The sequence below is a fragment of the Scardinius erythrophthalmus genome (genome assembly GCF_964197995.2).
Source record: "Scardinius erythrophthalmus genome assembly, chromosome: 8".
Taxonomy (NCBI): Eukaryota; Metazoa; Chordata; class Actinopteri; order Cypriniformes; family Leuciscidae; genus Scardinius; species Scardinius erythrophthalmus.
The window spans coordinates 14,899,015-14,925,873 of NC_138228.1; the positions used below are offsets into that span (position 1 = coordinate 14,899,015).

Below are 26,859 nucleotides of genomic sequence, written 5' to 3' on the forward strand. Positions count from 1 at the left end.
GTTTTGCCTTGTGAATCTGCACTCAAAGAATCCACTAGGTGGCACTGTGCATTATACATTACCCTCATTCAACTTTCTAGAAATAAGTATATTCTGGTAACTGGTATTGGTGGAAACAACTGCAATGGTAACTTTTGTTAGAAGCACCCTATTTCTCCATTCATGAACAGTACATTATATTTCTATTGTTGATTATTATGTAGCTATCTATGTATTCTGTTAAGAAACAGTTAACTTATACGAGGGAAAATATTTGTATACAGCAAAATGCAATAGAACAGTGAAGGGATTCTAAGTTGGGACTGGGAAATAACAATTTTGAACTATTTGCAAATAATATTTACATTAAAATATGAACACATAGCCTACTTTTATTTGTGTGCCTAGATGTCGAAAGCGTAAACGTTTTTTGTCTCGTCACACTCATTTCAATTCAAAACGGCCATATTTGAGAAAAAAGTCGAGTAGTGTGCATCACTGGGTGTTACTGTCGGTCGTTTAATATTTATATCGTAAAACAGTTGACATGTATTAAATGTTTCGCTTTTTACATCTTACCTCTTTCAACGTTAAACTGACGCTTCGCGCTCTGCTTCTGCGACCAGTAAACCCCGCCTACTTTGATTTGATTGGTCATCTCAAACATATTAGCGAGCGCTGTTGGACCGCTGACGTTGACCAGAATAAATGTAACTTTTAAACCTTTTTGTCATCCAAACAATATACAGAGCGCTGTGTAACGGAGTGCAGCAGAGCAGTATAATACATTCAAATATTCAGTTCACTAACTTACTCTGTCATTTTATTGCGTAACTTGTTAGTTCTACTAATGCACACGACCAACTTCCGCGTGCGTTCCTCCGTTGCTATAGGAACAGACGGATGCAGGTCCACGTGGACGCGAGTGTCCCTCCCCGTGAACGCGCAGCAGTGAGTGTTTGATCAAACTTGTCGCCAGCTTTCTGTTCTCATGTGTCCTTAACGCAGTCAGCTTCAGTTTCAGGATCTTTTGGACGTTCAATTAAACTTCAGCCTCAGTCTTTGCTTTGCAGAAATTTTCTGCAGTCAATGTCACTTCAAGATTGTGAGAAAAAGTTTCACTCTTAATATTAGGTAGACTAATTTTCAATACGAGATTGTCGCTTCATGGGTGGATTTTATGAAGTAACATCAACGGCTGCCTGTTTAAAGGTAAAGTTGTTGTTTTTTCCCCCTAGATCTGCGTTTAACTTAACCATTTCTGCGTTCTGTGCTTTGGTAACTCTGAACAGGAAGTGTGAAAGAAAGTGTGTGAAGGAATCTCCTTCTGAGAGGAGGAAACTAGTGTTCCTGTTTTCATCAACTGCTTGTAGAGTTGCATATTGTTTTTCATGTTGTACACGACTTTTCCACTTTGGTCCATCTGTGAAAGTGCATTTTTTTTTTCTTTGACATTGCACTTCACTTTCTACGTGATAGGCAAGAACAGTGTGACAGTAACAGTTAGTAACACAACTGTTTTGTTCTCTTTTAAATGTAGAGCATCGTCTTTAGCTACTGTGTCAGTCCAGTGTTGTCTAACTAGACTGGCAAGAAAAACTTTCTTGATACAACATAATGTTTGCATAGTGTTAGATCTTTGGTGAACCTACAGGGACACACAAACTGTGGATGGTTTGTGTTAAACTAAAGAATCAGCTGATGATAGTGTTCCTGTAGGTGTACTGCTGTACTGTATATATATATATATATATATATATATATATATATATGTGTGTGTGTGTCAACATTTGAAGTGGAACAAAACCTTTCATCAAAGTTATACATGAATTTTGAACAATACCTATTCTTGCCTTAGGACAACTTTGATTAACCTTTTTGATCCACTTCAAATGTTGACTACTGTATCCAGTCTGGTTTTTAGACGTGATATTTAACTTTGTCCAAGAACCTAAACTGTTTGAACTTCATAGTACAGTACAGTGTTCTCTTCATTAACATGGCAGTATAGATAAAGGTTTCATGCAAAGCAGTAATGATATTCCTTCTGAAGGAAGTTCACAAAAGGATGAAGTAGCTCTGGTGAAAGGACAACTCAATAGGCTAAGATCAACTTATTTTCATTTCCTGAAATGTAGTAAAGAATTTACAAATGATTCAAAGAAATGTCAATAGATAGACTGGGGTTCTTTAAACTTTATCAGGACTGGCGACCATTTGGTATACAGTACATTACCATTAAGAAGTTTGAGGTCAGTAAGAATTGTAAAAATACCTTTATTCAGCAAAGATACATTAAATTGATCAAAAGTGCCGGTTAATAGCCTATATGTTAAAATTCTATTTCAATTAAATACTGTTCGTTTTAACTTTCTATTCATTAAAGAATCCTGAAAATATTAACCATGTTTTCAACATTGATAACAATAAGAAATGTTTCTTTGGCATAAAATCAGCATATTAGAATGATTTCTGAAGGATAATGTGACACTGAAGACCGGAGCAATGATGCTGAAATTCAGCTTTGCCATCACAGGAATAAATTACACTTTAAAATATATTAAAAATAGAAAACAGGTATTTTAAATTGTGATTATATTTCACAATTTTACTGTATTTTTGATCAATACAATTACAGCCTGGGTGAGCATAAGAGATTTCTTTCAAAAACATTTAAGAAAATCTTGCTGAACCCAAAACGTAATGTTGCATAATAGTCTGGCCTATAATTCCATGTGTAAACACAATACACATTTGGTACTACTGTATATTTCGTTATGATACTTATATTGCAAAACCTTTAAATTACCTTTACCTCAAATTTTACATTTTGTTAATAAAATTTTTTTCTGAATAAAGACAAACATAAATAGTAATGAAAGCCAAAATATGAAATGCCATGGATTACTGAATAATCCACTATTTTGTAGAGGGGGGTCAAAATTACATTTTTCACTTAAAATTTAAAGCCAAATTGTAGGGAGAGAAAATGACTTTAGAAAGATGGCAGCATCATTTTATTTTACACAGATGCGTAGGTCTATTAGTAAATTCTGTTGTCTTTAGTTATCCTTGTTGCCTTAAGAATGAATAATGTTAAAAGTGAAATTGTCTTTATTTATTCACATAAAAACAACAATGTTAATATCTTGACTTTTTGGAGGCTAAAAATATACTGTTATAAGAATAAGAAAAACATGGCTATTTAGATGGTGCAATACTTTTTTTCTGACTTTTGTATTTCAGAAATGTCAAAAATCTCTGGAAGGAAGTTAATGTGCCTCTACTTGGCCATTTCGGTGTATTTTTGGTACTAAAATATTGTTAAAATTGGTAGGTTTATTGCAGTTGTTTTGATAAAAGGAAAGAAGATACAATCCTAGTTTCAACATTATTCATTCTTTAGACATTCCTCTTTAAAGGTGCTGTATGTAGATTTTCTACCAAAACGAATCCTTTTTTTATTGCCTGTGTGTGAAGGGGTTGTAATCTCACTTTAAAATGATCCACTTTGCGGGTTTTGCTATTACCTCTGAAAGCAAGTATTCTTATTTTTATGTGAAGGTCCCGGGTCGGATTTACCGCCAGTGACGTGACCTGCATGCGCGCTCCCGAGCCTCTCGCCTCGTCTAGCTTACTGACTTTGCACTCAACAGCGACGACACTGCAACTTATGACATGGACTTATGACTTATGCAACTTATGACATGTCTGATAACATTAAGAAACGACCTGCGCCCAGCAAAACACAGACTCCAACACAAACTCCACATATTGAAGAAAAAAATATATATATTTTATTTTCTGCTGAAGCTCGTAAGGCCAGACGTGAATCGGATGAACTTCGGGTAAAAAACACGGATCAACATCGGCAGGGCATTTGAATAATGGAGAAACCTTATCTACAAACCTAGAATGTACATTTCCTGAAGAAAATGTGAAGTAGTGCTTGCAGTGGCACAATTCGGCACGGTTGATAGGGTTCCATACTTATCATGGTACAAGCATGTAGCATTAGTTCAACGTCAAGATGATAAAAGTAGCCAATTATTTTAACATTGCAGTGGGAGTTTACCTGAGTTTCCAGCATGTTGTGGGATGCTTTGTGTGTTACGTCCGGTTGCGTCTCAGTCTGGCCGGTACCCACAGTGCTCGCTCATAAATTCCAGCACGCGTAAGAGCACGCGCTTGTAAACTTATTGGTTGCCATTAATTAATTAACCATATAGGGCCTTTTAAAATGAACTTACCAAAAGAAAAGTTTAAGGACCAGAATCTAAAAGGATATTGAGATATCTTTAATACTTCTTGAGGTGCAGGTATGCACACTTTGAAGAAGAATGCTTTTTACCATTTTTTTAAATTGTCACCATTGGAATGTAATGAAACAAAGATTGCTAAAGTAAACTTATTTAACTACTGACATGCTGCCATTTCTTTCTAAAGTCATTTTAGGAATGTATTTTGGCTCCATTTTGACCCTAAAGTCATTTTGGGTTACTGAAATATTCATCCAAATCCATCTATTATTTTGGTGTTCATCACTATTAATGTTTGTCTTATTTCAGAAAAAAAAATATGAACAAAATAAAAAATGTGGAAGGAAGCATTTATCTGAACACATTTTTTTTTTCTTTTTTTTTTTTTTTTTTTCTCAAAATGAGCTAGTCTTGTTGAAGACCCTGTGACATAAATTCGCCTGTGGAGGACATGATTTTGGTCTTTCCTTAGTGGGCTATTTTGGAGTTTGTTATTAGTGGTCAAGTTTATAAGGCCACTGAAAGTATCGTTCGGTTTCGCAGCAAACTTGTGGATTTCCCAGTCAATACCCCAGACGAAATGCAAAGCACCACTCTGTGGCATGGCTTGTCAGCTTCCATCAATCCCATTAACGTTCAGCTTGTGGTCACTGAACAAATAACATCTGTATTCCATTAATAATAGAGACAGTCCTCTAGTTTCTGCTATTCTTGACAGCCAAGGACTGATTGGTTTTTTGTCTCTCCAGATGTTTTTATCCAACAAGACCCTGATGAAAGTCATATGCAAGTGCCACACATATTATAGGGAAACTAGATAACTTTTCATGATGCTTTGAACAAGTGCATTAGCTTAAGTTGTGAAATATTATGTAGCTGACCACCTTAAAAAATGTTGTATGCATAAAAATAAGTTGATGTTTAACATTTTTGTTTGATAAGCACATTTTTACATACATATTGTATGATATAGCCTAACTGATTGCCTTCTATACCCTTACCTGCAATATTACAGCTAACTAAATCAATTTGTGGGTAGTAATCTAGCAGGTGTCAGAGAAAAGTTATCAGTGCGATGTGATGCGTTGCCTACTAATGGGCTTTACAGACTTTGAAATTACTTTTGTGCAGTGTAAATGCTAATTAAGATTGAGTTTTTAGACAACAGAAATCAATGTTGCATGTATTCAAGCTGTTTTGACAGGAAAACAAAAGTTTTAATCAAAATGTCTGCCAAGAACCCTGAGGTGCAATCATCATGTATTTCTTATTTCTTCTGCTTTATCTGCTTGCTTCATTTTGCATTAAAGTACCTTACCAGGCTGGCAATTAAAAAAAAAAAAGTTCTTAGTGACTAAGGACCCATTAGAGTTGCTAAGACTTAAATATCCAAGGTTTGTAGAGTATTCTTTGAATGGAAATGTCTCCACTTAAAATTATTTATTCAAAGATGATACATTTTTGAGAGTACGTACATCTATGATACATTTTAGGCTTTACCCTACTAGGCCAGCAGCCATATCACCCTCTAGCCCAAGACTGGATGCCCACTGAAGCTAAGCAGGGTTGAGCCTGGTTAGTACCTGGATGGGAGACCTCCTGGAAAAACTAGGTTGCTGCTGGAAGAGGTGTTAGTGAGGCTGGAAGGGGCGCTCACCCTATGGTCTGTGTGGGTCCTAACGCCCCAGTATAGTGAAGGGGACACTGTACTGTCAAAGAGCACCATCCTTCGGTTGAGACGTTAAACCAAGGTCCTGACTCTCTGTGGTCACAAAAAATCCCAAGAGTAGGGGTGTAACCCCGGCATCCTGGCCAAATTTGCCCATTGGCCTCTGTCCATCATGGCCTCCTAATCATCCCCATATATACTCATTGGCTTCATCACTCTGTCTCCTCTCCACCAATAAGCTGGTGTGTGGTGGGCGTTCTGGTGCAATATGGCTGCCGTCGCATCATCCAGGTGGATGCTGCACATTGGTGGTACATTTATATGACAACGATGTACTAAAAAGGAAAAGTTTTTCAGAATCAGAATGAGCTTTATTCGCCAAGTGTGCACAAACACACAAGGAATTTTTTGTGGTTTTTACAGGAGCTCTTGGTACATACATACATATATTACATTAGAACAAGCATTTAAATGAGAACATAAATAAATAGAATAAACAAGAATAATAGTTTTAGTAAACATCTGAAACAGAAGACTTATGTACAGATTTGTGCATTGTGTGTGCAGCTCTATAAATAAAATTTGTATATGTAGGCTATTTACACACACACACACAAAAAAAAAAAAACCTCTTGCTTCTCTCTCAAGTACTGAATGAATTATACAGCAGGTGTTAATTGCTGTTTTAGCTGTTTAAGCTGGAGATAGCATGGGGGAAAAAAATGTTTTTGTGCCTAGATATTCTAGTGCGCAGAGATCTGTAACGTCTGCCTGACGGCAGAAGTGCAAACAGGTTTTGGCCGGGGTGGGAGGGGTCTGTGATGATGTCCTGAAGGTTGGGGAGGTGTACACCAATGATCCTTTCAGCTGTCCTAACAGTCCGTTGTAGTCTTCTTATATCTGATTTGCTGGCTGACCCAAACCAGACAGTTATAGAAGTGCACAGAACCGACTCAATAACAGCTGAGTAAAACTGAGTCATCTGCGCTTGTGGTATGTTGAACTTTTTCAGTTGACGAAGGAAGTACAACCTCTGTTGGGCCTTTTTGACAATGGAGTCAATGTGATTGTCCCACTTCAGGTCCTGAGAGATGGTATTGCCCAGGAACCTGAATGACTCCACTGCTGTCACAGTGCTATCCATGATGGAGAGAGGGGGGAGTGCAGGGGGGTTTCTCCTAAAGTCCACTATCATCTCCACAGTTTTGAGCGTGTTCAGCTCCAGGTTGTTATGACTGCACCAGACAGCCAGCTGTTCAACCTCTTGTCTGTAAGCAGACTCGTCACCGTCCTGGATGAGGCCAATGACTGTGGTGTCGTCTGCAAACTTCAGGAGCTTGACGGAGGAGTCTTTGGAGGTACAGTCATTTGTGTAGAGGGAGAAAAGCAGTGGGGAGAGAACACACCCCTGGGGGCACCAGTGCTGATGGTAAGGGTCCGAGATGTGACTTTTCCCAGCCTCACTAGCTGCTGCCGGCCTGTCAGGAAGCTGATGATCCACTGACAGATGGAGGAGGGCACAGAGAGCTGGGTTAGTTTATTCAGGAGGGTATCCGGGACGATGGTGTTGAAAGCGGAGCTGAAGTCCACAAACAGGATCCTTGCATAAGTCCCTGGTTTGTCCAGATGTTGGAGGATGTAGTGCAGTCCCATGTTGACTGCATCATCCACAGACCTGTTTGCTCGATAAGCAAACTGCAGGGGGTCCAGCAAGGGTCCAGTGAGGTCCTTCAGGTAGGCCAGCATCAGTCTCTCAAATGACTTCATGACCACAGATGTCAAAAGCAACAGGTCTGTAATCGTTAAGTCCAGAGATTTTAGGTTTCTTGGGTACCGGGATGATGGTGGAGTGTTTGAAGCAGGGGGGGACTTCACACAGCTCCAGTGATCTGTAATTTTTGTAAAAGTAGGCTAACGATTGCGTCATAACCACGCGACTCTCTGTCGCACAGTAGAGAATTACCGTATGGACAGGAGGAGAAGCTTGCGCGCAATCGGGGGGACGTGGAGGCAAAGTGACAAAATAATGAATCAGAATACATAGCAAACGTTTCTCTTGCTCCTAGCTCATGGACAGCTCCTATTCACTCTCTCCGTCTCTGCAAGTTTCGGAAGGGAATGATTCAGATTTCTCTTGGCACAGCTACTAGAAGACAGACGGGTTGCTCACGTCACATCTACGTCGTCAAGCTCAGTTTAAGTCTGCGCAGTACGCTCGACCCCCAGGAAGTAAGAGTTTCTAATTGACTTCACTTTGTCTCCGTTGAATCCAATGGGGTCGCTGTGTCCATTTCTTTTACTGTCTATGGTTTATAATAACAACCACTCAGAACAGAAGCCACATAGAAACACCCTGGCAACCACTCACAACATCCTAGAATTGTGGCAGCAAGTTTTAAAGAATGTGCACCACTAACAGAAAATGTCTATGGTTACCATTATAGTTTTTTTCTTGTTTTTGTTTTTTGTAATAGAACTGTTTTTAAAATAAGTTTTTTATACTCACCAATGCTGCATTTATTTGACTAAATACATAAAAAACAAGTAAAAACAGTAACATTGTAAAAAATTATTAATATTATTACTTTTTTGTGTATTGCACTTTTTAAAATGTAACTGATTCCTGTGATGGCAAAGCTGCATTTTCAGTCTCACATGATCCTTCAGAAATCATTCTAGTATACTGATTTGCTGCTCAAGAAACATTCTTATTACTATCATCAATGTTGTAAACACTTGTGCTGATGTATTTATTCGTTTTTTTGTAACGCCTTACAGACCACAAACTTTTGGACACAGCTCTCTAGCAATTGAAAGCAGATCCATCTGTGGTTTCTCTTAAGATCATTTTCTGTAAATACAGCAATGTATGACAGTCCAGCTATAACATGCCAAATGGGCTGTAAATGCAATGATGCTTTCTCTGAATTCAGAAAATGGACAAGTGTATGACCCTCTTTACGCGAAAAACATAACCTGTCTAAATATACACCTTGGCACTTTCTCTCAATCTGTCGTTCTCTTTATTTTTAATGCTCTTTCTTTTCCTGTGCCCATCTCCGTGCCCTCGTTGTCTAATTAAAGAGGTGGTTGCTAAGAGATGGTGCTTGGCGGCACTCTAAGAGGATGTGATGTGGTGTAACTCAAAAGCTTTGTTCTCTCTCTCTGCTCTTCTCTTCTGTCAAGGGCTGACCCATGTGAGGAAGGAGAGTTCGCACACACATACGCACACACACATGGACACCATGGCATCTTTCTCCACCTTCAACACCTGTGGCTCTAAGGTGGATCGGGCGTCCCATCGTAGGGGAGAAGACAGGCAGGGGACGCCCAGTGACAGCAACTGCAGTGCTGTGCTTGAGAAGACCAAAGAGTTCTTCCAGATTTGTGACATAGAGAGCAAAGGCTTCATTACACGACGGGATATGCAGGTAAGGATGTTGGGAAGGGAAAAAACTAGGCGTCCATGTAATTTGTAATTAGGGAGTTTTATAGGTAAAGAAGAATGGAAACCCCCAAAATGTATTATCTGGTTATCCTGGCATTCTTTCAGCTGCGAACCATGAGCTAATTGAGCAAATTTGTGTTTGTTCACCCATTAAATTGTTTACTTGCAACAGAACATAAACGGCGATCTGAAGTAATTCACTGTATAATAATAGTAATTAATGACACAGATTGTTAAATATGTAATTGGCAATTTGGTCTTGGAAAAAGTACAAATTAAATACAACATGCTTCTGTACAGAAACTTGATTCTTTTCTTTTTACCTAACAAAAAAAGAACTAAAAATATATGTGTTCCCACAGTCTTGGAAAAGATGGATATATCAAGATTTTTTAACTGTAATTTCCAGGCCTGTAAAAAGCATTGAATATCTATCTATCTATCTATCTATCTATCTATCTATCTATCTATCTATCTATCTATCTATCTATCTATCTATCTATCTATCTATCTATCTATCTATCTATCTATCTATCTATCTATCTATCTATCTATCTATCTATCTATCTATCTATCTATCTATCTATCTATCTATCTATCTATCTATCTATCTATCTATCTATCTATCTATCTATCTATCTATCTATCTATCTATCTATCTATCTATCTATCTATCTATCTATCTATCTATCTATCTATCTATCTATCTATCTATCTATCTATCTATCTATCTATCTATCTATCTATCTATCTATCTATCTATCTATCTATCTATCTATCTATCTATCTATCTATCTATCTATCTATCTATCTATCTATAATTTTGTACATGTTTATTTTAACTCTAAAATATTTCATCAGCCAAAAATTGCTCTTTGTGAGTGAATTTTATCTTCATCCATCCATCCATCCATCCTACCTATCTATTCTATCTATCTTTTACATGTTTATTTTAAGGTCTAAAATACTTCAGCTATCAGATTTAAAATATATCAGCTAGAAATTGCTGTATGTGTGTGTGTGTGTATATATATATATATATATATATATATATATATATATATATATATATATATATATATATATATATATATATATATATATATATATATATATATATATAATATGTGTGTGTATGTATATATATATATATATATACATGTGTATATATACATGTGTATATAAAAGAACTGGGGATATATATATATATATGGTGGATGTATATATATATGGTGGATTTTCAGCTTCTGATGTCAGAATCGAAGGAACATGTGAGACCGTCCTGGAATTGGGGTAGGCGTTTTGAGACCACCCCTTCAGTTGTATTATTGTGCAGATTCGATCACCTCTTCCATTGATTGTACAGGCTTCCTTTGAAGTCCTGCTCTGAAGAGCCTCTTTCAAAAGCATCACAGCTTTGATCCAGTGTCTGTGGAACATTCATTAATAAACATTGGTTCCTCATCTTTATTTAAATTATGGCTCTTATTATTTCGACCAGTTTGGAAATAGATCCCACGGTTTTAAATCTTTCTATTAAATCTTTGTGAACATGCTATGAAAACTGTGACAAAACATTTACGTCTTTGGCAAAGTAACTTGCATCATGGGTCTACCACATGTTGCGTCTGACAGATAATGCTGACAACACTATTGATGTTTCAAAGAGCAGCTTTTTTTTCTAAACCTTCAGGCTGTGAAAAAAAAAAGCTACAGGAGGTTTATTACTGTTGTTAGAAGTTGTCACGTTGGTTTGCGGAGGAAAAGGGTGATGGCTCACAGTTTGTGTGCATCTTTACGCAAATGTTTTCACACATCTGTCAGCATTTACAAATGACTTCTACAAGTACAGAAAAAGTCAAAAGTTGTATGGGACAGCTGATACTAGAGCATATCTGAGCAAACATTTGTCAGGTTCCCACACAAGGGTGTGTTGTTTGCTTCCTAAGAATAGTAACGTTCTTGCTGTGTGTTAACTGGGTTGATCACTGAAAGATACAGCGTGTTTGATTTTAAAGGTGTCAAACGTCAGCCTTGTTTAAAACTTTGGTCATGACACAAATAACCTAGTAAAGAACTGGGGAATATGTGGTTTGGTTTGTTTTCATAGTGAAATTCAAAATGCAGTGTGCTTCTCATAACATCTGTATCATTTGTCATGTTGTTGTAGAGGTTAAATGGAGAACTTCCTCTGAGTGCTGACGAACTTGAGAATGTGTTTGACACTTTGGACACGGATGGCAATGGATATCTGACCTTTGAGGAGTTCTCTTCTGGCTTTAGTACGTTTGCATTGCATTGGCGGTTCAGATTTGAATCCATACAGCAGTCATTTAAAAAGCACACACACTTTTTCCTTGATTTATACTATATGTATATTTTGGGTTGTCTATATAATTTACTTGCTAATGTGTTTATGTCTATTCAGGTGAGTTCATGTTTGGCCCTGGTGTGGTGCCAGTAGAGCCGCATTCAGGTGAGGAGCCGGTCTCAAGAAATTCTCCGGAAGTGCTCTACGAGAGCCAATGGGAGGAGAGAATCAGCAGGGCAGAGGATGATGAGGAGAAACACTTCTGCATGCTAATGGAGAACCTGGGGGCGAGCAACATCTTTGAAGAGTGAGTGTCATTTCTGTCAGCCACACTTACTGGAAAATCTACTGCCCTTTGAAATGGATCCTATAATTGATTTTCTTTTTTAGGCTGTTATATATTTTAGTTATTGTTTAAACATCAGTGGACGTTTTCTTGCATGGAACTACACTAGCTAAGATACTGCTTTCATGTTTCAAACGCATTAGTTGTGTATTTCTATCTATAGCCTAATATCTACAGTTATTGTAATTCTAAAGTCGTAATCATATCATTTAAATAGTGTATTTACTCTAAATTAACAAGCCATATGAAGTTAACATATAGATATAAATTCCCCCCAAACAGTCAATAGTAAGAGATAACACACATTGTTTTAGATTTTATATCAAATAATTTTTATATTGTTGTAAAAAAATAAGAATACATTGTTGTATAGAAATGTCTTTATTTTGTAAAGTTTTTCCTTTTGATATTATGATTATTTAAAATTTTACTTTGAGTTTGTCATAAAATTAACCTTTCTTGTTGATTTGACGTTAAATAAATAAATAAGAGACAGCACATTCCCAAAGGAAGGCACCTTTGATAAGACCAAGGGATTTTAATACAGATCAATTATTGTCTTCTCATTCACCATATGGTGAGTTGAGCCCATTTTTGTAACGCATGACCGGATGCACTTTCAGCAAACTACCGCCACTCCTAAAAGGCAAACGGTGATGGTGGAAGACATCAATTATAAAAGTTCATCCTTCTGACTGACTGTAATCCTTGTGTACAGTTATTGCTTTTTCAAAGGGGAGCTGACAGTTTGGATTAGATTCTGATATGCATTTCTAGTCTCAGCCTCAGACTTCGCCACCACCGACCGTTTGCTGAACGTCTGATGCATATGGCACACAACACTTCAGGAGTTTTAGAGTCGTCATCTGATTGGTTGAATTCTCCAGGATTAACGGGAGACATGTGTCACGTTCTTTGACGGTCCGTCTGGATACAAAGCCGTCATAATGCCAAACCCCCTTATGGAAGAAGAAAAATGTCGTGTTTACGAATGTGACAATAAGCACTTATCAGGATCAACTAAACGTTGGATTTTCAAAAGTATGTGAAGTTACCAGCACCATTGTTGCAGTCTGTTATTGTGGGGACATCGACTTTACATTTCCACACCCCTAAACATGACGCGGAACAAAATTAACTGATTGGTTGCTTTACATGTTGGTCAGATGCAGGGCAAATTCCTATTGGAAGTGAGCTTCCCTATGCTTTACTCACTCCTAAGGGCAGAACATGACCATAATTAATTAAATTACTTCCTTGAAGGGATTTAGTTGTTCACATTCAATTAGAACGTGCCTACAAATGGCACCCCCTTCTCGAAGTGCCCTTCAAGGGTGCAAAAAACATCATTTAGAATTCACCCATAATCTTGGGCAGTCCTTGGACAATAAAAGCTGCTATGGAGTTCAGACATTCTGCTGACAGTCTGAAGGTCTGGCTACGCGAGACTAATGCATATGATATATCATATCTGAAATATGAGATGGGAGGAAAAATAATAAGTGAAGTAAATGCTTTTGAGTTCCCCAGATAAACTTTGCGTTTGCTCGCAAAACATTTGCATTCCCCCGAGAAACTTTTCATTTGATTGTTGGAGCACATTGTTTGTGGAGTGTGATGCAAGATTCTACAATAGATAAAACTTACTTTATGTAAAGATAAAACATACAGCAAACTTTAAAAACTGAGTTGTTGTGTTTTTTTTTGTTGTTTTTTTTTTGTTTTTTACAAACAATAATTTGATATGATGCAATAAGTGTGCTGTGATGTCTCAGTCCAGGAGAGGTGCGGAGTCTTTGGGCCCAGCTCAGAAGAGACGAGCCTCACCTCCTGTCCAATTTTGAGGAATTCCTTTCCAGGGTCACTTATCAGATCAAAGAGGCCAACCAGGAGAGGAAAGAGATGGAGACTGCCCTTAAAAGGTCAGATATCACTTTAGCACTTTTTTACCTTTTAGAATGTTAACATATCATGCATTTTAAAAAGGATTTTATATTTGTAGTCATATACAACAAGACATTACTACCATAAATGAACATTTTCTTAGGGTGTGTTCACACTTGTAGTTTAGTTCTTTTGGTCTGGATCAGAAAAAAGAAAATGATACATTTAGTCCTAGTTCGCTTAGCTTTTAAACTGTCATTTTTAACACCGAACCTAAAGATACTAAACAAAAACAAAAAACCTGCTTTTATGACGTATATACGCACATACGGGGGAGCGGCAACTCATAAAGAGCTTATAAAATGTGTAAGTGAGTCAAAACAGTGTCAGGAATTCCTCCGTTGCAAACAAACTAAGAAGGAGATGTGGTTCTGATGCCTGTACCAAACTGTGATGGGCAACATTGTGACTATGACAAGAAAAAACGGGTATGCTTGAGCATTCTGTCCTTTTTGGGGTTCATCTTGTGACATCATGTCCTGTTTTTGGTTCATATACATGTCTTTGGTCTGGTTACGTTCATATTTCCGTCGAACCGCAGAGTTTGTTTAAAAGCAGACCGAGACCCATCTTTTCAGCGTTTTCGGTCCACTTGTTTGGTGCACACCAGAGTTCGGATGGCAGGGAGACTGCTGGCTTGATAGCAATGTCCACTGTAGCTTTTAAAGGCATATTTTTGAAATATGTCAGTCTGACCTGCCAGTTATCACATACGCATGGCATTTATTGTAAATGAAAGATGATATCTTGCTGCTTTCTCTGGCTGCCTTTGTTTCTAACTTTAATATTCTCTCCCAGCAAACCGAGATAATAAAAACATGGGAACGAGTTAAAAATAGAGAAATCTTTCTCACTCCATGAATGCATTGAATAGTGTTTAATACTTTATATATAATATATAAATACTTTAACACTGATGTGACCAAATGACTTAAAAGCTTTTTGATTGATCCTGACATCTTTAATAGGAAAGCGATGACACATGATGATGAAATCCAGAGGCTGTATGAAGAAATGGAGCAACAGATCAAGAATGAGAAAGACAGGATACTCTTAGAGGTGAAGCTTTTATTACAATTGGCCATTTGAAATAATCCTAAACTCTGAGTATACAATATATTAACATTAACCTCAAATTGTGCACTTTAAAGAAAGCATAAAGGAGGACTATACAATGAAGAGAATAAATCTCATAGAACTGCATTGAAGGAGGGATCATCTGAGACAAATGTAGAGACCAGAATATCATAGAGATTTAGGAGAGGCGTCTTTTTACTTTGACCAATAAAGAACTATGTATGGTCTTTAGAGATTAAAACAGTTCTTGATGTTGCATTGTATGTTCCTTTGATCAGATATTTGGTTCCTTGTAATCCTATTTGCATTTTCTTTAAATTAAGTTATGATTTTACAGGAGGAATAATAACTGTTTCTATGTTTTTTGGTGGAAACTGTAGTAAATTGTAAAAATTGGTAAATTTTCGTGTGATCTTTATGTTCTCCAGGATTCCGATCGGTTCTTGTCTCGCAGTCAGGACTTGGAGCATCAACTTTCCACTAAGGAGAAAGAACTGGAAATTCTTTCTAACAAACAGAAACGGGTTGGTCACAACTAATACCTTTGCTTGTTTACGTAGTCATCAAACCAGTTCAACTAGTTAAATTTATCAGGTAATTGCTCGTACACTCAATATTTGAATAATACATTGTAGTTAAATAAAATGAAGGAAATGACAACCAACTGCAGTGAAATTTATATATATATATATATATATATATATATATATATATATATATATATATATATATATATATATATATATATATATATATATATATATATATAATGAAGATATTTGAATAGGAATCTTTTCCAGAAAGAGTTTTAATTCTGAAGTAACTTTTACTCAAGAACAAATTAACATCTACATTTTAAGAACTCTAACTCATATAAATCTTACTCAGCTTTGACATATTTTTCTCAGATTGTGTAACACAATCAGCAGGTGTTGTAGATCATTTGCTGGAAATTTATGTTCAAATTTTAGAAAGCCATGTCTGACGCACACACAAATAAATGCTGATTTATACACACAATAAACAAAACCCAGCAAAGCCTTTCAATGCTAATGAATGAACAGAAAGTAACAAGTCTTAATGCTTCCTTTGCTTCTCTCATTACAAGCTTCATTTTCTTCTCATCTGTGAACAACTAAACCAAATTACTTTTCTTTATTGCTGCAATGCAACTTTGTGCAAAAGTGATTAAACTGACTTTATGTCTGCGCTAATGTGTTTGACTTTTATGTAAAGATCGAGCTAAAGTTTGGTACTGCATGTTTGGTTAAAGACATGGTATTGTGTCCTTTTTGTGTCTAAATTTAGCAGCATAGCTGTGTGTAAAAGCATGAGTGCAAGAGCTTTCTTATCAATTCATTCCTCCCACAATGTCCCAGCCAAACATTCACAATAACACTTCCAAGGCCATCTCATTTCTTGATAGTGGTGTAAAAATGCATGTCTGGCATATATGCCAAACATTTGTGTAAAACCTGATGGTCATTTTATTCAGCATGATTTGAGACTGTTTTAAATATCTTTTTGTGCTTCAATTGTTTTTGATGATAGCTCAAATGTTTCATTTGTGTGTACACGTGTGATGTTTGATCTCCGTTAGCTGGAGAGTCAGTGTCGAGAGCTGCACAGTGAGCAACGAGAGACGGCCGTAGAGAACGTCAAACTCAAACAGTATAATGACGACTTAAGCCGTGAGCTGGAACACACCGCCCAGGAGCTGAGCCTGGCCCAGGAGCAACTCATGCTGCTGCAGGATCAGTCCTCACGCCTGCACGAGGAGCGAGAGATGTGAGAATGTTATGAAATGTTAGGATGTTGGATGTTAGGAAATCATTTAGAACAGTGGTTCTCAAACCTGTCCTGGAGTACCACTAGCCCTGCACATTTTGTATGTCTCCCTATATCTGACACACCCATTTCAGGTCTTACAGTGTATAGTATAGTAGTGTAGTATAGTGTAGTACAGTATAGTGTATGTATATGTATATATGTAAACAAAATTATTCAACCCCCATTGCAAATCAGGTTTATTGGGAAAATTGACAGACGTCCAGCTGTTTACAATGAAGAAATGAAACAAAAGTAATTGAAATAGCTCAACACAACAAATGTTTCTAGTGGTTTCCCTCAAATATATCTGAAAATGCAACTTTTAATGACTTCTGCAGTCTCAAAATGATTCAGCCCCCTGAATAGAATCCCTCACAACAGCACAAATCTGTAAAACAGGTGTTGTCTCAAGCACACCTGATGCAACTAATCAAGGGTTCATTAGTTGCACCAGGCGTGCTTGAGCTAGAACACATGAAATATCTGAACTGGCTAGGTTTGTTGAGTGTCACGTTTGACTGCATGTTAGAAATATGGCTAAGTCAAAAGAAAGGTCCAAAAAGTTAAGAGAAAATATCATCGCTCTTCACAAACAAGGAACAGGATGCAAAAAGATAGCAAAGGCATTAAATGTTCCTAGAGAGACAGTTGGAAGCATAGTTCGCAAGTTCACAGTTAAAGGAATAGTGGTTACACTACCTGGACAGGGCAGAATAAGGAAGCTATCAACGGCTGCAACCAGATTTCTGAGAAGATGGGTTCAGAAAAAACCTTGAGTGACTACAAAAGACCTGCAGCAAGACTTGGGGGCATCAGGCACTGAGGTTTCAGCTGCACACTAAGAAGCGTACTAAACGCATGCCAGAACTCCAAGACGTACACCACTACTGACCCAAAAGCTCAAGAAAAGTCGGCTCCAATTTGCTAAAAATCATATAAATAAGCCACAGAAATTTTGGGATTCTGCTCTGTGGAGCGATGAAGCAAAACTCGAAACTTTTCGGCTTTTGTCTGGAGGAAGAAGAATGAAGTATATGCTTAAAAGAGCACACTGCCTACAGTTAAGCATGGTGGTGGTTCGGTGATGCTCTGGGGCTGCTTTGCGTTCTCTGGCACTGGATACCTGCAGTGTGTTGAAGGCAAGTTTGGATTCATTTTTGTATGTCAGGAAATCCTTGGAGAAAACGTCATGCCTTCAGTGAGGAAGCTGAAGCTTGGGCGTCATTGTAGCTTCCAACGGGACAATGATCCCAAGGATAACTCAAATTCCTCCAAGGCTTGGTTGCAGAAGAAGTCCTGGAAGATTCTAGTGTCCATCACAGTCACCTGACATGAACACCATAGAAAATCTGTGTCTGGTTATACATCTGCTCATCTTGCAGCAGGACATAACACCAAAAGGGTGTTTCACTTTGTACTAAAGATGCTTGCCATGAAGGGGTTGAATCATTTTGAGACTGCAGAAGTCATTAAAAGTTGCATTTAGAGGTTGAATTTGGGGAAACCACTTGAAACATTTGTTGTGATAAGCTATTTCAATTACTTTTGTTTGATTTGTTCATTGCAAACAGCTGCAAGTCTGTACATTTTGCCAATAAACCTGATTTGCAATTGGGGTTGAATAATTTTGTTTACAATTGTGTGTTATACACACCACAAATGTGTCAAATGCTCACCGAGGCTGCATTTATTACATCAAAAAAAATACAATAAAAAGAGGAATCTTGCAAAAATATTATTACAAATTAAAATAACTGGTTTATATTTGAATATATTTTAAAATGTGATTTATTACTTTTGATGACAGCTTAATTTTCAGCATCATTACTCCAGTTTTCAGTGTCTCATGATCCTTCAGAAATCATTATAATATGCTGATTTATGCAGCATAAAGTTAAATAATATATCACAATTTAGTTTCTTGATATTACAGTAATGAAAATTTTATTATTTACTTGTTTATTAATAATGTTGATTTCTCATAATGTCAGTTCAATTAGCCTTTTTTTTCAATTTTTTTTTGTCCATCTTGTTGCTAAACTCATTAAAAGAGTTTGTGTTTTCTTCAGGGAGGTTTATAGGGTTACAGAAAGCCTGCAAAGAGAGAGGGCAAGTCTTCTCAAGCAGCTTGATTTACTAAGGTAAGAAATTACTAAAAATGGAGAAGATCTTTATGTTTGGCCAGAATTGAAATGTGTTCTATTTAATTCCTCCTAGGGAAATGAACAAACACTTACGAGATGAAAGAGATATGTGCTATCAAGTAGGTTCATATAGACGTTATATAAGATATTGTACTGATCTTGCATTTTGACTATGTCAAGTCATTGTTTGCTGTCTCTCAGAAACCAAAAACTGCTGCTGCAAAACTCTCATGGACACAAAGGTCTGGATCAATTACTGTGAATCATGCTGAGCGGAAGCAGTCATTCAAGAGGTAAGGCTGTGTGAAAATGCCCTCTGTACATTCAACGGTACTCAAGATGAAAGGATACAATGAACTTGCAAAATCAAAAAAGATTTGAGTCTCCTGAGATAAAAGAACTAGTCATTTTATCCAAGTTACATCAAAGTTTATTGTGAAGACGTCAATAAGAAGAGGTTTTCTTGATATTTATAGTTTGAGTTATCAAAAAAGATACTACTACATCTTGCTCATGTAATTTTGGTGAATAAATTTAAATATAGGCTGTTGTTGTCTCCAGCGAGGAGGATGAAGGAGTTCTGCCGTATTCCAAGCAGAAGAACGTGAGTGGCGAAAATGGGCGCAGCCTGAACCTGGAGGACATGGTAGATGGACGACCTCCTTCAAAACACCAGCTCCAGAGGATCATCTCAATTGAGGAGGACCCCCTCCCCCACCTCCTTCAGCAGGGTTATCAGGCCCAGCTCAGAGAATGGAGTGAAGATGAGGAGTTGGAGGAGGAGGGCATTGATCTCCAGATGAGCAATATTTACCCCACAACCAGCACTCCAACCTCTGTTTCACCCCCTCTAGGAGTCGCACACACGCCCACCTCACCCAGGGGACAGCCGGTGGGCAAAGAGACAGTCCACTCAGTGAGAATTTATTTTGATTGGTCAAAACCTTGGACATTGTTGAGGTTTCAAAAAGAACCTTTAACCACTTACCATACAGCCTCCATTTTGGCAATTTGACATACCCGAAATAAAAAGGTTGCTGCTCATAATTAATTCTGAATAGACAAGTAACCAACATATATTTAGAATATATCCATTGGATCTTTCCATTGCACAAAAAAAGGTTCTATAGTGGAAATGGGTTATTTAGATTAATAAATTAACCTTCATTTAACCAACTTATTTTCAACAACAGCTTGGCTGGAGAATTTAAATCTCCTGAAAAACATACAGACACACATTGCAATACACACACATATATACATTCAATGAAAATAAAATCTTTAATTTAATTTTGGACTTTGGGAATAAGAGCACTGCTGATACCCTTCCATCATTTTTTTTTTTTTTTTTTTCAGGATGAAGGGTCCAGTTCAGGTCCAGATCGTTTGTTTAAGATCATTCTTGTTGGGAATTCCAGCGTGGGAAAAACGTCTCTTTTACGTCGCTTCTGTGATGACTGTTTCCACTCTGGTACATGTGCTACTGTAGGTCAGTGGCCTTCCATTTACTTGTTAATGTTTACTAGTGTGTATATAGGTATTTTTGATTTATTTAACCTAAATAGCCTCAATAATGAACTAGTTCACCCAAAATGAAAATTGTCATGGTTGACTTACCCTCATATTGCTTGGGTCTGTTACTGTACGTTCACACCGCCGCCGGCGAGAGTGGCAAAATTCGCTCTCGCTGCCCTGCCAACGGAGCCGGAGAAAGATTCGGGGACGCTCTTATGCTTTGACGTAGATCGAAGGCGTGATCTTTTTAAACCAATGTTTACAGGATTGCGTTCTCTGGAATCCTCTCAGGCGGAGGACTTCTACATTCTGATTGGTTGCCGCCGAACCGCGTCTTAGCTTATTACCATAAAGTTGATCTGACTTCAACTCTTCTCGCCGCCCTCGCCGGAGCTCGCCGCCGGCTCTCATTGAAAATGAATGACTTCCGGCCACTTTGACGCTCTCGCCGGCGGCGGTGTGAACACACAGTTAATTCTCCACATTCTAATGACAGTGACACTGTCTATTGATTGTCTATAATATAAAATATATTTAATCTCACAAAACGAGGTTTTACTGACTCTTGATTTCATCCTTTAACACACTCAGGACTATTTCAAATATAACACTAAGTATAGATGTCGTTTTGTCATAGCCTTGCCCTTTACTGCCCATTTCATTGTTTTTTGTTTGTTTTTTGCGTCAGTAATAATAATAATAATAATTTCTATTTTTATCTCTTATATTCACCATTTATTTAATAAGAATACTGTAAAAACATTAATATTTTGAAATATTACCATTTAAAATAACTGTTTTCTATTTAAATATATTTTAAAATGTAATTTATTCCTGTGATGGTAAAGCTGAATGTGTCACATGATCCTTCAGAAATCATTCTAATATGCTGATTTGGTGCTCAAGAAACATTTCTTATTATCAGTGTTGAAAACTGTTGTGCTGCTTAATATTTTTGTGGAAACTGGAACATTTTGATGAATAGAAACAGCATTTATTTGAATTAAAAAAAAATTTTTTACTATGTTAAAGTCACTGAAAGGATCAATAATGTGTCCTTTCTGAATAAAAGTAATGATTTCTTTAAAAAAAAAATCTTACTAACCTCAAACTTTAAAAAATAGCAATGTGGCAATACCATGATACAGTAATACCACAGTATTTTGAGATGTGCTATGATATTGATCGATTATCATATTCAGCACCATACTATTTACATGGCACTTATAAACAATAACATGAAAATAATGTGTCATAATGTGTCTCAATTTGCATGATTCCTATGTTGAGCTGGTTTTAAACATTTATCAATAACTTGGTATTGACTAAAACCTCAAATCAATTCCATCTGCCCTTTAGTCAGGGCTTGTGCGTGTGGAGCTTCCTCTGGGAAGAAAAAAAAAAAAAGCATGAAGACATTAAATGTCAGACCCCCTTCCTCCTCTTTCAGACTGACTTCTTTCATGTGTGTGACGTGTGTGCAGGTATTGACTTCAGTGTGAAGACTCTAACAGTGGACAACAGCCAGGTAGCCCTGCAAATGTGGGACACAGCTGGACAGGAGAGGCAAGTGATATTTTCTAATAAAAACCAGTTTAATTAGTCATAATTTGGATGTTATCAGTGGCCTAGTTGATTGTTGATCGTGCCATTGTGTCTGCTAACTAAGAAAACAGATGAATGCAAAAGTTTCATTGTGGGTTTCCACCGTCAGGTATCGCAGCATCACCAAGCAGTTTTTCCGCAAGGTCGATGGTGTGGTAGTGGTGTATGACATCACTAGTGAGCAGACTTTCACAGCAGTAAGGCAGTGGCTGGCCAGCGTGCAGGTGAGTGATTCATTTCCACTTTCTTCAGGAGTAAAAGACTAAATGTATGCTTATGTACACATAAACCTCTAGAATGAAGTTTGTTTAAGATATTGATTGGAATTTTAATGAAATATTGGGGTAACGATGTATTTTGTCCAATAAAATGCTCTCTAGTTATGAACATGTCTTTTCCACTTAAATTATAAATACGTCCTACTTTCGACTAGTAATAGCAAGTAGCAATTGGCTTTTTTTTTTGTTTTCCTTTTCCAATTGTTTCCATCAGTGGTACACAAGGTTATTATAGTTTTGCATTTTTAAAATAGTTTTTATTTTAATATTATTTTAAAATTTTAGTTCAGTTTTAGTTAGTTTCATGAATGGTTTCATGAATTCTATTTAGTTTTTATATATTTAATTTTAGTTTTAGTTTTTAATTTTTATATATTTAATTCAAAATGTTCTATTCAGACCAGACATTTAGTTTACTTCTACTCTGACAAATGTACATCTATTTCTGGGCTAGACATTCTGTTTGTTTTTTCTGTTTTCTGCTTAGTGTGGTATTTTGTTTAGTTTCACGTGAGATGGTTATCTTACCTGGAATTAAGGTATAGCTATTTTTGCATAAGGTCTAGTCATGATGGAAATACTTATTTGGCCATTTCTGCTTCTTAGGGCTGGTTATATATATATATATATATATATATATATATATATATATATATATATATATATATAAATGTATGTATGTGTGTATATATATGTATATAAATATATATATATATAAAATGTATGTATGTGTGTATATATATATATATGTATATAAATATATAAATATTTTTATTCAGCAAGGATGTATTAAATTTATCAAAAGAGACAGTAAAGACATTTATAATAAAAGCATAAAAAAGCATAAATGATTCTTCTATTCATCAAAGCGTACTAAAAGAATTTATGATTTCCACAAACCTATTTAGCAGCACAACTGACTTTAACATTGATAATAATAAGAAATGTTACTTGAGCAGCAAATCAGCCTATTAGAATGATTTCTGAAGGATCATATGACACTAAAGACTGGAGTAATAATGCTTATATATATCTTATATATCTTAACCAAAAAAAACTTATTTCAAGTAAGCAAACGGTATCATCTCTACAGTTTTTAATAGTTATGATGGGAAGGGGTTGTCATTTTTCATACTACAGGAGGGAGCAGGTGAGGACATTCCCATCATGCTCTTGGGGAATAAGACAGATCTAGACGGCCAGAGAGCAATTCCGCTGGGAACGGGAGAGAAACTAGCCAAGGTGAGTGAATCTGGGCCCTGGAGTGGCACTAATGGATCACCATTAAACATATTAAGCATGGCACTCTTGAAATGAACAAGTAAAAGAACAGGCTCAGACATCACGAATCATTGTGTAGTTTGATGAGATATATTAAGTGGTTTCCTGTCAGTTACTGTTGCCTGTACTCAGCCAACATTAAGAACCATAATGACATAAGAATGACTCTTTATTCTTAACATAAGTCATTCTGTTCACTCTTTCAGGACTTTCAATTGATCTTTTATGAGTGCAGTGCTTTTTCAAGCCATAATGTGACAGAGGCTATGATTCACATGGCAAGGTAAGAGTTTATGGTCACACTGTATTTTACAGTGTTACATGTACTTACTGTACATTACATGTTGCACATTATATTTTACATGCTAATGTACTTACTGTAGTAATAACAGTAAATTATACATAATTACAAGCAACTTTCTGTTCCTAACTCTACCCTATAGTAAGTACATGTTGTTAATTGATATTACTCAGTACGTAAATGAAGTTTATTAACAAATTTATTAAATGACTAATTTCTTTTAAAATCAGAATATGGAAGAGTGTTTTTATGTTCCGGGTATGTTCTGTGGTTCACTTTGCAGTTTAATCTGACCAAGAACCTCCCTATTCACACTAAACGCATTTTTGCTTTTTACTGTGTAGAATTGCCATGTTTTTTCTATGTAAACATGCGCTAGACGGATGTATTTGACATTTGTGTTCATTTTTCGTGCATGACATGCTTGATCTGAAAATGCAGAGCTCAAGGCTTAAAGAAGTTCAACATTTAAAAAATGCATCTCTATTCCACTGCCCTTGAATGCAAAAATGCATTCTGTGTGAACGGGCCCCTTAGACAGGAAATGACAGCCTGACAACCACAAAACAAACCACAAATTGTTTCATTTTCACATGTTTAGTGCCGGGTTTATCTGTAATCTATGATACCACAATAATAGATCATCATTCAAAAAATGGCGCAGTGGTCCCAGTTGTCAAACAGTTTTATAGAAAAGATTGAAAAATAAGAAATTTTGAACATGAATTTCTGTCCATGCCAAACAAATAAATACAGATTATTCCACTTGCATAAACACATGATGAAATATACACTTCTACTCATGACTTTTTTTAAGTTTGCTTTGCTTGCTCTGAAGTGAATCTTAACATTTTATGCCCCCAACTTTAGTTTGCAATCTTAAAATCCAGTGATTAGATAACTTTTTTATAAAAATAGTTTTAGCAGCTTGTGCCTTGTAACCATGTCTGTTTCTGTATTGTTATTATTAATACAATATAAATATTAAATGAAAAAAAAATGTCTTAGCAACTAACAGAAATAAGTTTAAGTTGAAGGATCAAAATTATATATATAAAAAAAACGTAAATAAAAAAATGCATGACAAAAATACTAAAACTAACATTTTGATAAACATTGATAAATACTATAATTATATATTAATAATACTAATACTAATAATAAGCTTCAGTAAGTGAATAGACTGTTAGCATAACAATTCTTAATACCTGGAAAAGTCAATTGCATATGCAACTGCAAAAATGATGGATTTTCACCACTAACGTTTCCGCCAGCTCATAATTCACACATTATTATTTAGTTACATTGTACTGTACTGCACCTCATACGATATAACACTTTTTTCCCTCTCTGCCAGAGTTCTGAAAGAACAAGAGGATAGAGAAAAAGAGAAAACCGTATCGCTAGTAGACAGCGCAGCTAAGAAGAAGTCCTGCTGCTAGTAGAAAGCCATCCCTTAACACTCACAGAAACCTTGGTGTTAATGCTGATCTGGTGTGTCTTGCTCTTATCTTCCTGTTTTCTTTAATGTCAGCATTTTTGTATGACCACTGTAGAGTTAAAAAATGTTTGGTCTTTTTTTATATAAACCACGACCTCTTTACAGTGTGAAACGGACGAGTTTTCAGTTAGATGTAGGGCTTTAGCGCACTATAGTTTTGTACACACTAGAATTCATCAAACGCGTCCCTATTAAGTTCATTTCAAACACCCGTCACACTGTTGAAGTATACAAAGTTGTATTTTCGTATTGGCTGTTGTGGTACTTCATCTTTTTAATATGAAGGTCTAGGAAAGTGTATTTTAAATGAGCAAAACAAGCTCCTACAGACGCTAGTTTGTTTACAGTCGTTTGCACAAATGTATTTATTTATTACTTATGCGATGGATTGAACATCTTGAATTATTCCTTTAGTATTCCTAGCAAGGAATCATGGAAAAATGTCTCTATTTGCTCTCACCAGCATCAATATTTTTAACACACTGCCATGAAGCAAGCAGATAGTTTGCATGAGGATTCGGTTTTAACAGGGTTCAGTGTTGTTGTTTTTTAACTACATTGAAACGATTGATCTATTGAAGTAGATTTTGTCTAACATTGATTTCAGAACACTTTTTGATTGTATTTTATGTATTGTGCCAACAGTGATATATATATATATATATATTTGTATTGCCTGTATTTGTAATTTAATGTAGTCAGTGTTAAATCAGTGCATAAAGTCTCACAGAATTTATTACTCTTCACACTTACCATAAATAACAATTTCCTCACATTTTTAAGGAAGCATTAATTGTCCACCAGACAGTGGACTTATGCACATCTAAGATGAACAATAAGGCTTATACTGTGTTTTATCAAGTCGTTCAGTTTTTCAGTAATCACAATATGAGTCTTGATCTGTAAATTGAGTTTTCATGTGGATTCACACATTGATTCTCTATCACAGCTGGGCAGAATGCACTAAGCTTAAACACCATGTGAACGTTTTAGATGATTTCACGCTCATGGAGTCTTGTAAATGTTCCTGCTTTATTATATACATGTGTAAATATTAAATAGAAATGTATTTTGAGTGAAATGTTGGAATAAAGAATACTATGTTTGCATTCATTCTGGTTCGAGCTTTCAAGGAAATAGCAAGAGGTGGCATTACATGCCAGCTAACAATGAACACTGAAAAATAAGAATTCAGATATTGAAAAGGCATTGTTCTTAAAGCTTAGCCTGAGGTTAAACCGGTTAATCCGGTTTTACCCGTTTAATGTTTAAAATGCATAGACATTTCATCTATTTTTTTTTTCTTGGAAATATTTTATTTATATTTTTTTATCTTGCAGATACTTTGTGGGATACACTGTGGGTTGGTTT

General features: G+C 36.3%; 1 protein-coding gene across 1 annotated transcript; it reads left to right on the top strand.

The window, feature by feature from the left end:
* Positions 1–896: 896 nt before the first annotated feature.
* Positions 897–26,602, top strand: cracr2aa (calcium release activated channel regulator 2Aa). The gene is made up of 18 exons (XM_081372358.1): positions 897–1,191; positions 9,094–9,338; positions 11,526–11,637; positions 11,784–11,973; positions 13,788–13,934; positions 14,925–15,015; positions 15,462–15,557; positions 16,634–16,821; positions 18,933–19,004; positions 19,081–19,126; positions 19,209–19,300; positions 19,569–19,923; positions 20,364–20,496; positions 22,007–22,088; positions 22,237–22,351; positions 23,546–23,647; positions 23,893–23,969; positions 25,345–26,602. Exons 2-18 carry the CDS (start codon positions 9,144–9,146, stop codon positions 25,427–25,429), a joined length of 2,178 nt encoding a protein of 725 aa, XP_081228484.1. The 5' UTR covers positions 897–1,191; positions 9,094–9,143; the 3' UTR covers positions 25,430–26,602.
* Positions 26,603–26,859: the final 257 nt, after the last annotated feature.